The sequence below is a fragment of the Mobula hypostoma genome, chromosome 6 (genome assembly GCF_963921235.1).
Source record: "Mobula hypostoma chromosome 6, sMobHyp1.1, whole genome shotgun sequence".
NCBI lineage: Eukaryota > Metazoa > Chordata > Chondrichthyes > Myliobatiformes > Myliobatidae > Mobula > Mobula hypostoma.
In genome coordinates this window covers 1,262,000-1,276,856 of record NC_086102.1, presented here as the reverse complement: position 1 = coordinate 1,276,856, position 14,857 = coordinate 1,262,000, and the positions used below count along the sequence as shown (strand labels likewise).

Below are 14,857 nucleotides of genomic sequence, written 5' to 3'. Positions count from 1 at the left end.
CAGCCAGTCAGTATGCTGTCAATGGTGCCCCTGTAGAAGGTCTTGAGGATTTGGGGGCTCATGCCGAACTTCAGTTGCCTGAGGAGTAAGAGACGAAGTTGTGCTTTTTTGTTTGCCGTACAGTCCAGGTGAGATCTTCAGTGATGTGTATACCAAGGAACGTGAAAATATTTACCCCCCAGTAACTGTCAAAGAACTGAACGTGGCCATCTCTAGGTTAAAGGCTGGAAAGTCCCCGGGTTCTGATGGGTTTACCTCAGAGTGGTACAAGTCCCTGAAGACACAGTTAGCCCCATTACTACTTAACACCTTTAATTGGATCTTGCAGAGAGGAGAAACTCCACCTTCCTGGAGAGAAGCGATTATTTCAGTTATTCCTAAAGAAGGTAAAGATAAACTAGAATGTGGCAATTATCGGCCAATTAGTGTTCTTAATTTAGATTACAAACTATTTACATTTATATTAGCGCGCAGATTGGAAAAGCTTTTACCTGGCCTAATCCATTTAGACTAGACTGGATTTATTCAACAAAGACAAACACAGGACAACATAAGGAGAACTCTGCACATATTAGAACAGGTTAATAAGAACGAGACAGAGACAATGGTAGTAGGATTGGATGCTGAGAAAGCTTTTGATTCGGTTAGTTGGGCATTCCTATACAGAGTGTTAGGAAGATTCGGCTTTCAAGAAAGGTTTATTAAAGTAATTCAGACTCTGTATGACAGCCCAACAGCCCGAATTAAGATAAATGGGGACCTCTCTGACTCCTTCATTTTAGAGAGAGGCACTAGACAGGGATGCCCAATTTCTCCTCTCCTTTTTGCGCTATATATTGAACCACTTGCCCAACTAATAAGACAGAGCGAAATCGTAAAAGGTATCAAGGTGGCAGGGATTGAACAGAAAGTGGCGTTATTCGCAGATGATGTTTTGGTCTATCTGAGTGAACCAGAAAAATCATTTATAGGATTGTTTACACTGTTGGATGACTTTGGGAAAATATCAGGTTATAAAATAAATGTAAAGAAAACGCAGGTTATGTCCCTAAATTACACACCATCCAAAAAAATTGCAGGATACATACGATCTTAAGTGGGAAGCTAAATCATTAAAATATTTAAGAATAACCCTGCCGAAGGATCTTTCAACACTGTCACAGGTAAATTATGGGCCATTAATCTCAGAGATAAAAGCAGATATGCATAGATGGAATCTTATCCCCTTTTTAAGTTTAAATTCAAGGATAAATACTATAAAAATGAATATTCTTCCTCGGTTATTATATCTTTTCCGTACTTTACCAGTGGAGGTGGATGATAATCAATTCAGGGAATGGGACAAATGGATTTCCCGCTTCATTTGGCAAGGAAGAAAACCTAGAATTTGATATAACACCTTACAGTTAGGGAAGGAAAGAGGAGGTATGGTTCTTCCTTGCCTGAGAAATTATTTTTATGCCTCACAGATAACCCCTCTGTTATATTGGTGTAATAGGGAATATAAGGCTAGATGGAAGGAAATAGAATTTGGATTAGTTGACAGTTTTCCTCTTCAGGCCTCAATAGCTGACAAAGGATTGATGGCCCAGTTGGAAAAATTTAATAATGCTTGGATAAATCTTACCTTAAAAGTATGGCAGAAGGTGGTTAATTCATGTGGAATTAATAACATGCTAAAACTCTTTAGATGGTGTGCATATGATACCGAATTCCTTCCCAACAGAGGAGATAAAAGATTTGAGCTATGGATAAAGAAAGGTCTTACAACCTACCTCTCATTTATAGATAAAAGAGTATTACAAAGTTTCCAAATCCTGCAGGACAAACATGGCCTAGAACATAATGACTTTTTTAGGTACCTTCAAATACGAAACTATGTTAACCAGAGAGTTGTAGATATACAGACCTATCAACAGTAGAATTAGAATTTTTCAAGATTCTGAATTCGGCTTGCAGTTCAATACCTAGTAAATCAGTTTCTCGCCTATATAATGCACTCTCCCATGCTAAAAATGTAAATACACTGTATATTAAAGAGAAGTGGGAGAAAGAAGCGGGGTTGGTACTTTCAGAGGAGGCTTGGGGGAAAATCTGCAGCTTTCAATGGTCCTCGACTAATTCTTTGACTTGGAAAAACATTATAAGATACTTCAAGACCCCATATCAGGAAAAATATAAAGATACAAACGTGATGTGTTGGAGAAGGTGCGGCTCCAAGGAGGCAAATCATTTTCATATTTTCTGGGATTGCCCTAAATTAAGTCTATTTTGGGAAGGTATTCATAGAACATTAGTTAAGGTACTTAGGTCCCAGATACCTCTGAACTTTGAGACGCTCTATTTGGGGCATGTATTGTTCCTTGAACAGAAGGAAGATATAAAGTTGCTGCAGGCCCTCTTAGCGGCAAGTAAGAAATCAATCACTAGAAAATGGCTAAATCCAATACCACCTACATTAGAAGATTGGTACGAAATTATCTTGGAAATATTTAAAATGGAAAAGCTGACCTACTCCCTGAGAACTCAAAAAGAAACATTTTATCAAATCTGGAATAAATGGATTGAATATATAACCCCAATGCGAGCAGACTTTAGATGACTCTCCTAATGATTTATATTGTTCTTCTCATCAACACAGTAATATTGCTAACGTAAGCACCCCTAGTCTAAATGTTTGTTGTTTTTTTTTTGGAAAATAGAGAATTAACACAAGTAAAGGGAAAGATTTGGGAAAGGGATAAAAAAAAATGAAAAAATTAAGTAAATAAGTACATAGGGATTGGATAATTATGTCTGCGGGCAGGAACAAGTACGAACAAATTGGGATATAAACACCTACAATGGTTGGTATATAGGCTTGTATGCAACATTTTGGACCAGTGGAAATGGTCCAGAAGGGTTGTATGGAAACTATTATTACCATTTTTCTTAACAACTAATTTCATTACTTAGCCTAATAGGTTAGATTTACCACAGTACATAATTATCTATTTAAATGTTTATTTTGCTTTTATATCATCTCAATGTGTACTTAAGAATGTATAAATAATTGTAGTTTTATACATATAAAAAAATGGAAAAGGTTATATGTGTGAAAAAAGTACATGATAATTGTGAACTCCTTATCCAAATAAAAATAAAATTAAAAGAAAAAAAAAAGAAAATATTTACCCCCTCAACTGCAGACATATTGATGTTGATCGGGCCAAGCCTGTCTCCATTCCTCCTGTAATCCAAAATCAGCTCTTTTGTTTTGTTTACAACATAACTGGTCATTCTGTGATATACAGTACCTAGCCCAGTGTTGGAATTATGAATTCTCTTTACACTCACCCTGTTTCTGCACTACAGCATTGGAGAAAACAGAACAAGAGAATGAACAGCTCCAACTAGATTGTGATCATTTTAAGGCGAGGCTGAAAACTGCTCAGGAAGACTGTCAAAAGGAACGAGAGGTAGAACATCAACTCTTCCCCCATCTACTGTTTCTCAGGGATGTGACTTCCCAATTTCCCTTTACCCTGAGATATGAGTCCACAATCTCCTCTTACTCTGGGATTTAACTACCTCATCTCCTCTTACTCTGGGATTAACGACCTCATCTCCCCTTATTCTGGGATATGACTCTCCCATCTCTCCTTATTCTGGGATGTGACTCCCCATCTCCCCTTATTCTGGGATGTGACTCTCCCATCTCCCCTTATTCTGGGATATGACTCCCCATCTCCCCTTATTCTGGGATGTGACTCTCCCATCTCTCCTTATTCTGGGATATGACTCCCCATCTCCCCTTATTCTGGGATGTGACTCTCCCATCTCTCCTTATTCTGGGATGTGACTCCCCATCTCCCCTTATTCTGGGATGTGACTCTCCCATCTCCCCTTATTCTGGGATGTGACTCTCCCATCTCCCCTTATTCTGGGATGTGACCCCCCATCTCCCCTTATTCTGGGATGTGACCCCCCCATCTCCCCTTATTCTGGGATGTGACTCCCCATCTCCCCTTATTCTGGGATGTGACTCTCCCATCTCCCCTTATTCTGGGATGTGACCCCCCCATCTCCCCTTATTCTGGGATGTGACCCCCCATCTCCCCTTACTCTGGGATGTGACCCCCCCATCTCCCCTTATTCTGGGATGTGACTTTCCCATCTCCCCTTATTCTGGGGTGTGACCCCTCCCATTTCCCCTTATTCTGGGATGTGACTCTCCCATTTCCCCTTATTCTGGGATGTGACTCTCCCATCTCCCCTTATTCTGGGATGTGACACCCCATCTGCCCTTATTCTGGGATGTGACTCTCCCATCTCCCCTTATTCTGGGATGTGACACCCCATCTCCCCTTACTCTGGGATGTGACTCCCCATCTCCCCTTACTCTGGGATGTCAGTTTTCATGTCTGAGTTTGATGGTGCGACACTAATTCCTGGTGGGAGGCAGGTTGCGGAGCCTCTGTTTGGCAGGTGGTGTGTGCAGTGTCGTTGGTTGAGGTAGCAGTGGTGGATTGGAACCTGCATCTCGAATGGGGATATGGATTTCATGTTGAACCAAGGGGATCGCGATTTAACATCCTGTTTGAGTAAGGCTCTGCTGATGGTGCAGCACCTGTTGTGTATCGTCCCTCCAAAGGTTCCAATTAGGGCAAGTAGTAGTGATGTGATTGCACTCATATTCCCAGAGGCTCAAATAAGTAATATGGAAACATGTTAAAGTTCTAGCAGAGTAATTTGTGAGTTTGAATTTTGCTTATTAAGAAATCTGGAATCATGCACCTGTTTTGGAATAGACACTCAACAATTCATAAAAGCTTCTTCCCCAGCACCATCAAATTTCTGAACAGTCCATGAATACTATCTGCTGCACATGACCTCAAAAAACTACAGAGAATTGTGGATAGCGACATAGGACACTATAGCACAGAAACAGGCCCTTTGGCCCATCTAGTCCATACCAAAGTATTATTCTGCCTAATCCCATCAACCTGCACCAGGCCATAGCCCTCCAAACCTCTCCCATCCATGTACATATCCAAACTTCTCTTAAATGTTTAAATCAAACCTGCATCTACGACTTCCACTGTGAGCTCATTCCACACTTTCACTGCCCTCTCCTTAAGCATTTCACTTTTCACCTATGACTTCTAGTTCTAGTCTCACCCAACCTCAGTGTAAACAGCTCAGCACATCAAGGAAACATAACTTCCTCCACAGATGATGTTTGCACATCTCACCGCCTTTGTAAAACAGTCAACGTAATCAAAGAGCTCACCCACCCCAGACTTGATCTCCTTTCCCCTTTCCTATTGGGTAGAGGATACAAAAGCCTGAAGGCACATACCACCAGGCTGAAGGACGGCTTCCATCCTGCTCTTATAGGACAATTGAATGATCCTGTCCTCACAATCTACCTCATTATCACCTTTCACCTTATTGTCTATCTGCACTGCACTTTGTAATTAACACTTTATTCTGCACTCTGCTATTGATTTCCCTTGTACTACCTCCATGCACTGATGTGATAAAATTATCTGAATGGATGGCAGTTTTTCGCTGTGCCTCAGTACCCGTGACAGTAATAAACCAGTTCACTATCACTGAACCGACAATCAGCTCTCCATCTGTGTTTTTGCTTGGTGATTATAAATGGAGGGTTAAAGACCATCTCCTGGGGGGGGGGGTTCAGAAGATGACCATCAGCAGAAGGAGTAGCCGAAGCCTGTATCTCTGTTCCATTTTGTTATTTCCTGTTGAAACATCATTCTATGTTTTTGCTTCTGAAGGAAAAGTTGGCATCGAATTTGCTGTTGAATGAAGCAAGGCAACAACTACTGCAGCAAGCGGAATACTGCACTGAAATGGGGGCTGCAGTCTGCACACTGCTCTGGAGAGTCTCCAGCAATGAGGAGTCTGTTAAATTTATCCTTGGAGGCGTAAGTTGAACTGAACTGAAAACACAGTTTCTGTGGCTGAGGGTTGACTGATTGAAATGGAGCGACATTTGCTATTTTTAATGGAATAAGTTTAATCTGGTTTTAAAATCTGGAGATGAGTTGACTACAGACCTTTAACCAAGCATGGGGTTTAGAAAAATGTAGACACTAGAGAGTGCAGGTGCCAGAATGTGCAGCCATACATAGAGTCGGAGGAATTCATTGGGTCAGGCAACATTTGTAGAGGAAAATAGACAATCGAACTTTTGGGTTGAGACAATTCATCTGGACCTAATGCAGGGTTTTTTACCTAAAACATCAGCAGTTCCCTCGACATCCCCCCACCAAACTCCTTTTCCCTCACAGACACAGCATGACACGCTGAGTTCCTCCGGCAGGATGTTTGCTGATAGGATTATCCATTTTGTCAGCTGCCTTGATAGGAGTTTTCTATCATCCTCTTCCCTGCGGCCACATCTGAAATCTATGATTTGTTACATACGCCATAACAGGTTTAAGAACCAGCAGAAATGGAACACACCTGAAGTCTGCTTTAGCTGTAAACTAATTTTTATTTTATTAGTAACTACACAAAACAGTAATATATAACCAGATAAATCAAACAGGTTAGCGAAGTTTATGCATATATAGGTGTGGAAATACAAAACCCAAACTTCTTCAAGCTTAGGTAAGTGATACAGTCTTATGATGGAATGTAAGATAGTTCAGTTCAATGCTCAGGTTAATCAGGGGTGGCGCTAAGGTGGTGCTAGCTGGTGCTATAGCCCCAGCAGAAATTGCAATAGCACCAGCGTAGCACTACCAAGAAATTAACTGAAATTTCACATACAAATTGCAGCTACTTTGCTTTCTCTGTATAGTTTTGAATACAACTTGTTTCTCCAGTTGATCTAGTGAAACAGCGCCCCCAATTACCATAGCACCCACGCAGCAATAAAGTTATAAACTCTGTCAGATCCACTCTACACTTCGTTCGTTGTCAGTGTCTTGCCGTTGCTGTCCTCAGATCAGTTAAGCTGATCTAAGATCACTTAAGGTGGTGATGTCACTCACTCTCACTCACGCGAGGGATTGATAGTATACATCCAGGCGCAGATCCATGGTCTCGCGAGACTAACAGATGCCACACACACATTGTGCTTTTACAAGCTAGCGTGGGCCTGGCGTGTGCATTATTTTGGCTGGCGTGAAAAACGGATTGATTTTTGGTAAGAAAACAACCTCATCCAGAGGAATCAGTGGTGTCTCAACCTGAGCCTGTCTTAATTGAAAGTGACATGCAGAAAGAAGTAAGTGGGGATGAGGACAACAGCACTTCATCGAAAGAGTGTGAGGGCAAAGTAGAGGAACAAGAAATGGAGCGGGATTCGGAAGAGAACGTAGATGAAGCTGCTCTTAGTGCTAGTGGGAATACTGTTAGCGATGTTAGCCAGCAGCCTGAGGAAGGACCCCGTCGGCCAGCATTGAGAAAGTACCCTGCACTGCTCGCAACAGTTTGGCAATCAGCAAAGGAGTTTTATTCATGGCTGGTTTGACTGACTGGAATATCCGATCACGAAAGATACTATGTTCTGCTTCGCATGCAGGCATTTCCTGTGTGGAGGACATGGGTTCCATTCTGAGTCTACCTTCACTGTCACTGGTTACTACAACTGGCGGAAAGCTACAACAGCTTTCAAAACCCACCATGTAAGTGCAGCTCATAAGTTTGCTATGGAGGCACAGGCCAAATTCAGATTGAGAAAACAAGACGGTTCAAGATTGGGAAATATGCTTGACAAAGGACATGCATAGGACATGCAAGAAAATCGTGAGTATATGAGAGCAGTGGTTGAGTCTCTAGCAAGGACAGACAGTGAATGACACAGTGGAATTTCTAGCTCTAATGAGACCCTACCGCGATGCATTTATAGATTTATACAAACTAATCTGCATATCACTGACTCTACCTGTGACATCTGCCTCATGCAAACGGAGTTTCTCTCGCCTCAGACGCCTCAAAAACTACCTGAGGAATAGCAGCAGCGATGCTTGGAACAGCAACTTGGCCCTGTTGGCCATAAACAGCCGGAGGACCAAAGCACTTGACATCCAGAAAATCATTGATGCTTTCACCACCAATCACAACAACAGAGGGATTGTGCTTCTCTAAAAACATCAATGGTGAGTGCAGTTGATTTTTAAAAAATTTGGGCCAAGACTAATGCTGATTATTATTATTATTATTATTATTATTATTATTATTTTGTGGTGGATACCCCATAGTCCTTATGTTTCCTGCAAATCCTAAACTATTACATTTACTGCTATTAAGCCTACTGGTTTTGCTTAGACTTCCAAGCAGTAATTATGTTGATTTTTGTTTTAAATTCAGTAGCCGAATTAATTGAGGTATTGCATGGTCAGAGTATGATTTGTCCAACTCCTGGTAAAGCCTTGCATCTGTTGTTTGCCTTATTTGACTTTAATAACGGTGTATCTTTTGGCATTTTCTGTCTATGTAATGTAAATAGCAGTGGACATTGTGGGTTAGTGTTGTGTTTTTCAATTGAAAAGCACACATTTGACGCTGATTGCGGGATTTGTGCGTGATTCACGTTGTGTGCTGTGGGTCGGATGCTCTGTTGGTTTGTTTGTTTATGCTCTGTGTAGCCCGGGTTGTCTCCGATGCTGTTGACACTGTCACAGTTCACTTCTATATTAGATCTATCAATTGCTGTTGCTTGTGAATCAACAGAGGCGTTTATAGTCGGCACATAATGCTTGAAACTGACCTTTGAACACCACATGTCTGGCCTTGTGAATACATATTACCATAGGGTACATCCCTCAGCACCATCACTGAATAATTCATCTCCACTGTAGCACCAGCAAGAAAAAATCTCTGGCGCCGCCACTGAGGTTAATTAATGTGAGATGTTTGTAATCCAAGGGCGAATGTTGTGAGAAGGCAATTACGTCGATATTCCACAGATTCCATGATAGCAATACCAGATAACAAGGGCTGTAGGTTTTATCTCCAAAGTTGTTACACTTCACACACGAAATATCACAGACAGTGATCTTCAATGAATATCCTTTCAACACGAGTGGTACCACACCCGAATTCAGCTACAGGACATCTCAAAGTGGTGGCCACAGGATACTACAACAGAATCCACGTATGGATTATCACCAATAATCACAAAGGGGACCCTCTTCAAGGGAACCACCACCCAGGCAAGGGTCGACACACTGGTAGATTCCACAAGGTTACCCCAAACAGACAAAATGATAGCCACTTATCCAGTTCCATGACATACGAAATAACTCCAACAGTGATTTGCCACAGGGGTGCCTTTCTTCAGTGAACTACCACACCCAGATAAAGGGTAGCACACAAGTGGTATTCACAATGGTACTCCCCTCACCAGAGAACCCACTCCTGTGGATTAACTACGTGACAGTCACACCTTCGTATTTGAATGGAACTCAAACTCACCCTTACGGGCTACTTAAGAGAGAGTCCAAACAGTGACCTCTTTATCACTAGGTTTCTTCTGTTTCAAACCTTCCTCTCCCCTCTGCAAACTTCTTCTAGTTGCAGTACTTGTGAGAGTCGTTTATCAATACTCTGGATCGATCTGAACTCACCCCTTTCCGGGCTACTGAAAGATTAAACCAGCGACCAACTCACTGATGTCTTTCATTGATCGAATCCATCTTAACTCTAACTGTGTGTGTCTGTGTGTCCTTGTATATTCAAAACAACCTGCAGAGAAACCATAACATCAATTGTCCATCAAATAACTCCACCTCTCTCTCTCTCAAGCAGCTCAAACAGTGTCCAAAAGTCAGTCTCATTCTCCCGACATTTTAAAGTGACAGTCCACAGAAAATATGAACCCTAGGGGTACATAACAGATTCATGAGAAGGGACAGGCCACTCAGCCCACTGAGTCTGTTCCATTGTTCAATGGGATTGTGGCTTTCCCACAGGAGAAAATAGAAAAGCTCGCCACATCTCTCACTGTGTTAAAATACAAAAAGTCTCACTCTCAAGTTAAACCAGCCTCTTGTACTATTCACCTCTGACATGGTAAGATAAGTAATCCCATAATATGGAGTCATTTATGATAGGTAGCTGGGTTTGGCCAGGACCCACACCTCCAATGTTGTTAGAATACAACAGTTATTGTCAATGTTTAACACATAAATTGTTTAAATTGGCAGTGAACTGTGTGGCTAGGCATAGCTCAAATACCATCTATAAATTTGCTGATGATACAACCATTGTTGGTAGAACCTCAGGTGGTGACAAGAGGGTGTACAGGAGTGAGATATACCAACTAGTGGAGTGGTGTTGCAGCAACAACCTGGCACTCAACGTCAGTAAGACGAAAGAGCTGATTGTGGATTTAGATTAGATTATGAGAACACTCAGTCCTCTTTTATTGTCATTTAGAAATGCATACATGAATTAAGAAATGATGCAATGTTTCGCCGGAGTGATATCACAGAAAACAAGACAGACCAAAGACTGACACTGTCAAAATCACATGATTATAACATATAGTTACAGCAGTGAAAAGCAATACCATAATTTGATAAAGAACAGACCATAGGCACAGTAAAAAAAGTTCTCAAAGTCCCAAGTTGATCGACTCCCGAGTCCCCGATAGCAGGCGGCAAAAGGGAGAAACTCCCTGCCATAAAACTCCAGGCACCGTCAACTTGCCAATATCTTGGAAGCAGCCGACCCTGAGTCCGTCTGTCCGAAAAATCCAAGCTTCCGAGCAGTCTCTCTGATACAGCCTCCTGAGCGCCATCCTTTGCCGAGCGCCTTCGACCTCTCCCTGGCCGCTGAAACACGCAAAGCCGAGGATTTCGGGGCCTTCAGCTCCGGAGATTCCGGTTACCACACAGTAGCAGCGGTAGCTAAGCGGGCATTTCAGAAGTTTTCCAGATGTTCCACTGTGCTTTCACATCTGTCTCCATCAAATCAGGATTGTGCATGGTCCCCTACTTGACAAATAACAGATATTCATCACCGAAGTGGCCGTGCGTGCTGTCATCGCGCCGCCATCTTCTCTCCCCTCCCGGTGGGACTTAAGGAAGGGTAAGACGAAGGAACACATACCAATCCTCATAGAGGGATCAGAAGTGGAGCGAGTGAACAGTTTCAAATTCCTGGGTGTCAAGATCTCTGAGGAACTAACCTGGTAGGCAAGACAGCGGCTATACTTTATTAGGAGTTGGAAGAGATTTGGTATGTCAACAAGTACACTCAAAAACCTCTATAGATGTGCTGTATCACTGTCTGGGTTGGGGGTATTACTGCAGAAGACTGAAAGAAGCTGCAGAGGGTTGTAAATTTAGTCGGCTCCATGTAGCCTACAAAATACCCAGGACATCTTCAAAGAGTGGTGTCTCAGAAAGGCAGCGTCCATTATCAAGGGCCTCCAGCACCCAGGGCATGCCCTTACCATCAGGTAGGAGGTACAGAAGCCTGAAGGCACACACTCAGTGATTCAGGAACAGCTTCTTCCCCTCTGCCATCCGATTCATAAATGGACTTTGAAACCTGGAACACTACCTCACTTTTTTAATATATATTATTTCTGTTTTTTGCATGATTTTTAATCTATTCAATATACATATACTGTAATTGATTTATTTATTATTACTATTTTGTGTTTTTTTTCTATATTATGTATTGCATTGAACTGCTGCTGCTAAGTTAACAAATTTCATGACACATGCCAGTAATAATAAACCTAATTCTGATTCTGAAAGGAGTTAACAAAAATGGTCAGCTTAGTACACGTCTACAGTGCAGAGTCTGCATCTTCCAACCACAGTGTATTCCCCAGTATACCTAGTTGTGGGAAGTCACTTAAGGACAGGCCTGTGCGAATTGGACAGCATTTTTTGGATTTTGAGTTTAATCATGAATCTGGGGTTTGCCTGAATTTTCTACAACAACACCACCATTATCCTGAAAAAAAAACATGGAAAGTGAAGACTAATCAGCATCTGGGCAGAGAGAAGCAGCTTTCAAATTTTGAAATGATGACCTTCCCTTGAGAATCCATCAGCTTCACAGCAGCAATTTCTGGCCTGATGTTTGTTGGGAGTGTGGAATGAGCTGATGGCAGAAATGGTGGATGTGGATTCGATTTCGACATTTAATAACATACCCACAGATTTGGCCTCCACTGCAGTCTGCAGCAGAGCATTCCACAGAGTCACCACTCTCTGGCTGAAAAAAACATCCTCTTTACCTCTGTTCTGAAAGGTCGCCCCCTCAATTTTGAGGCTGTGCCCGCTAGTTCTGGATAGCCCCACTGTAGGAAACATCCTCTCCTCATCCATCCGATCTAGTCCTTTCAACATTCCGTAGGTTTCCATGCGATCCCTCCGCATCCTTCTAAATTCCAGTGAGTACGGGCCCAAAGCTGCCAAATGCTTCTCATATGTTTACCCCTTCTTTCCTGGAATCATCCTCGTGAACCTCCTCTGGACTCTCTCCAATCACCCCATATCCTTTCTGAGATATGGGGCCCAAAACTGTTGACAATACTCCAAGTGCAGCCTGACTAGTGTCATATAAAGTCTCAGCATTATCTCCTTGCTTTTATATTCTATTCCCCTTGAAATAAATGGCAACATTGCATTTCCCTTCATTACCACAGACTCAACCTGTAAACTGACTTTCTGGGAGTTTTGCACGAGGACTCCGAAGTCTCTCTGCACCTCTGGTGTTTGAACCTTTCCTCCATTTAGGTAATAGTCTGTACTATTGTTCCTTTTAATGAAATGTGTTTTTATACATTTCCCAACACTCTATTCCATTTGCCACTTTTTTGCCCATTCCTTCAATCTAAATCCTGCTGCAATCACATTGCTTCCTCAGCACTACCTACCCCTCCACCTATTTTGTAACATCCACAAACTTTGCCACAAAGCCATCAATTCCATTATCCAAATCATTGACAAACAATGTGAAAAGTAGTGGTCCCAATACCAACTCCTGAGGAACAGTACTAGTCTCTGGCAGCCAACCAGAAAAGGCCACTTTTATTCCTACTCACTGCCTCCTGCCTGTCAGCCATTCTTCTATCCATGCGAGTATCTTTCCTGTAACGCCATAGGACTTTATCTTGTTCAGCAGCTTCATGTGTGGCACCTTATCAAATGCCTTCTGAAAATTGAAGTAAATGACATCCACTGCCTCTCCTTTGTCCACCCTACTTGTTACTTCTTTTTTCAGCACATTACTACATTAAAAGACCCTATTGTATCCGCCTCTACCACCGTCACTGGCAGTGCATTCCACACACCCACCACACTCTGTGTGAAAAACTTACCTCTGACATCCTCCCTGTACCTACTTGAAGCACCTTAAAACTGTGCCCCTTTGTGGTAGCCATTTCAGCCCTGGGAAAAAGCCTCTGGTTATCAACCTGGTCAATGCCTCTCATCATCTTACATACTTCTATCAGGTCACCTCTCATCCTCCGTCGCTCCAAAGAGAAAAGTTCATTCAACCTATTCTCATAAGGCATACTCTCCAATCCAGGCTATATCCTTGTCAACCTCCTCTGTACTCTCACTATAATATCCACATCCTTCCTGTAGTGAGGTGACCAGAACTGAACAGAGTACTCCAAGTACTGTCTAACTATGGTCTTATATAGCTGTAACATTAACTCCTGGCTCTTGAACTCAATCTCACAGTTGATGAAGGCCAACACACCATATGCCTTCTTAATAACCCTGTCAACCTGCACAGCAGGTTGTCCAATAGACACAGACCCCAAAATCTTGCTGATCCTCCACACTGCCAAGAGTCTTACCATTAATATTATATCCTGCCTTCAAAATTGACCTACTGAAATGAACCACTTCACACTTACCTGGGTTGAGCTCCATCTGACACTTCTCAGCCCAGTTCTGCATCCTATCGATGTTGCACTATAACCTCTGACAACCCTCCAGACTATTCACAGCACCCCCAACTTTTGTATCATCAGCAAACTAACTAACCCACCCTTCTACTTCCTCATCCAGGTTATTTATAAAAATCACAAAGAAGAGGGGTCCCAGAACAGATCCCTGTGGAACACCACTGGTCACCATCCTCCATGCAGAATATGTACCATCTGCAACAACCCTATGCCTTCTGTGGCAAGCCAATTCTCGATCCACGCAGCAAGGTCTCCTTGGATCCCATGCCTCAATACTTTCTGAATGAGCCTTGCATGCGGAACCTTATCAAATGCCTTACTGAAATCCATATACACTGCATCCACTGTTCTACCTTCATCAATCTGTTTTGTTACATTCTCAAAGAATTCAATCAGGCTCGTAAGGCACGACCTGCCCTTGACAAAGCCATGCTGACTATCCCTAATCAGATTATGTCTCTCCAAAATGCTCATAAATCCTGCCTCTTCTCCAACAACTTGCCGACCACTGAAGTAAGACTCCCTGGTCTATAATTTTCTTGGTTATCTCTACTCCAGGGGAACAATGTTTGCAACCTTCCAATCCTCTGGTACTTCTCTCATCCCTATTGATGACGCAAAGATCATCGTCAGAGGCTCAGCAATCTTTTCCCTCGCTTCCCACAGTATAGGCATCCGTTAGTCTCATGGGCGCAGGCCTGGGCAAGGTTGTATGGAAGACCAGCAGTTGCCCATGCTGCAAGTCTCCCCTCTCCACGCCACCGATGTTGTCCAAGGGAAGGGCATTAAGACCCATATAGCTTGGCACCAGTGTTGTTGCAGGGCTATGTGTGGTTAAGTGCCTTGCTCAAGGACACACACGCTGCCTCAGCTAAGGCTAAAACTAGCGACCTTCAATAGACAATAGGTGCAGAAGTAGACCATTCGGCCCTTTGAGCCTGCATTGCCATTCTG

The 14,857-nt window shown here is 42.6% G+C and overlaps 1 protein-coding gene across 1 annotated transcript in view; it reads left to right on the top strand.

Moving 5' to 3' along the window:
- hsf2bp (heat shock transcription factor 2 binding protein) overlaps positions 1-14,857 on the top strand; it is a 116,492-nt gene that overhangs the window by 45,785 nt on the left and 55,850 nt on the right. The window contains exons 5-6 of the mRNA XM_063050163.1: positions 3,355-3,458; positions 5,784-5,933. Coding sequence (XP_062906233.1) covers positions 3,355-3,458; positions 5,784-5,933 — 254 coding nt within the window. The remainder of the gene's footprint in view (positions 1-3,354; positions 3,459-5,783; positions 5,934-14,857) is intronic.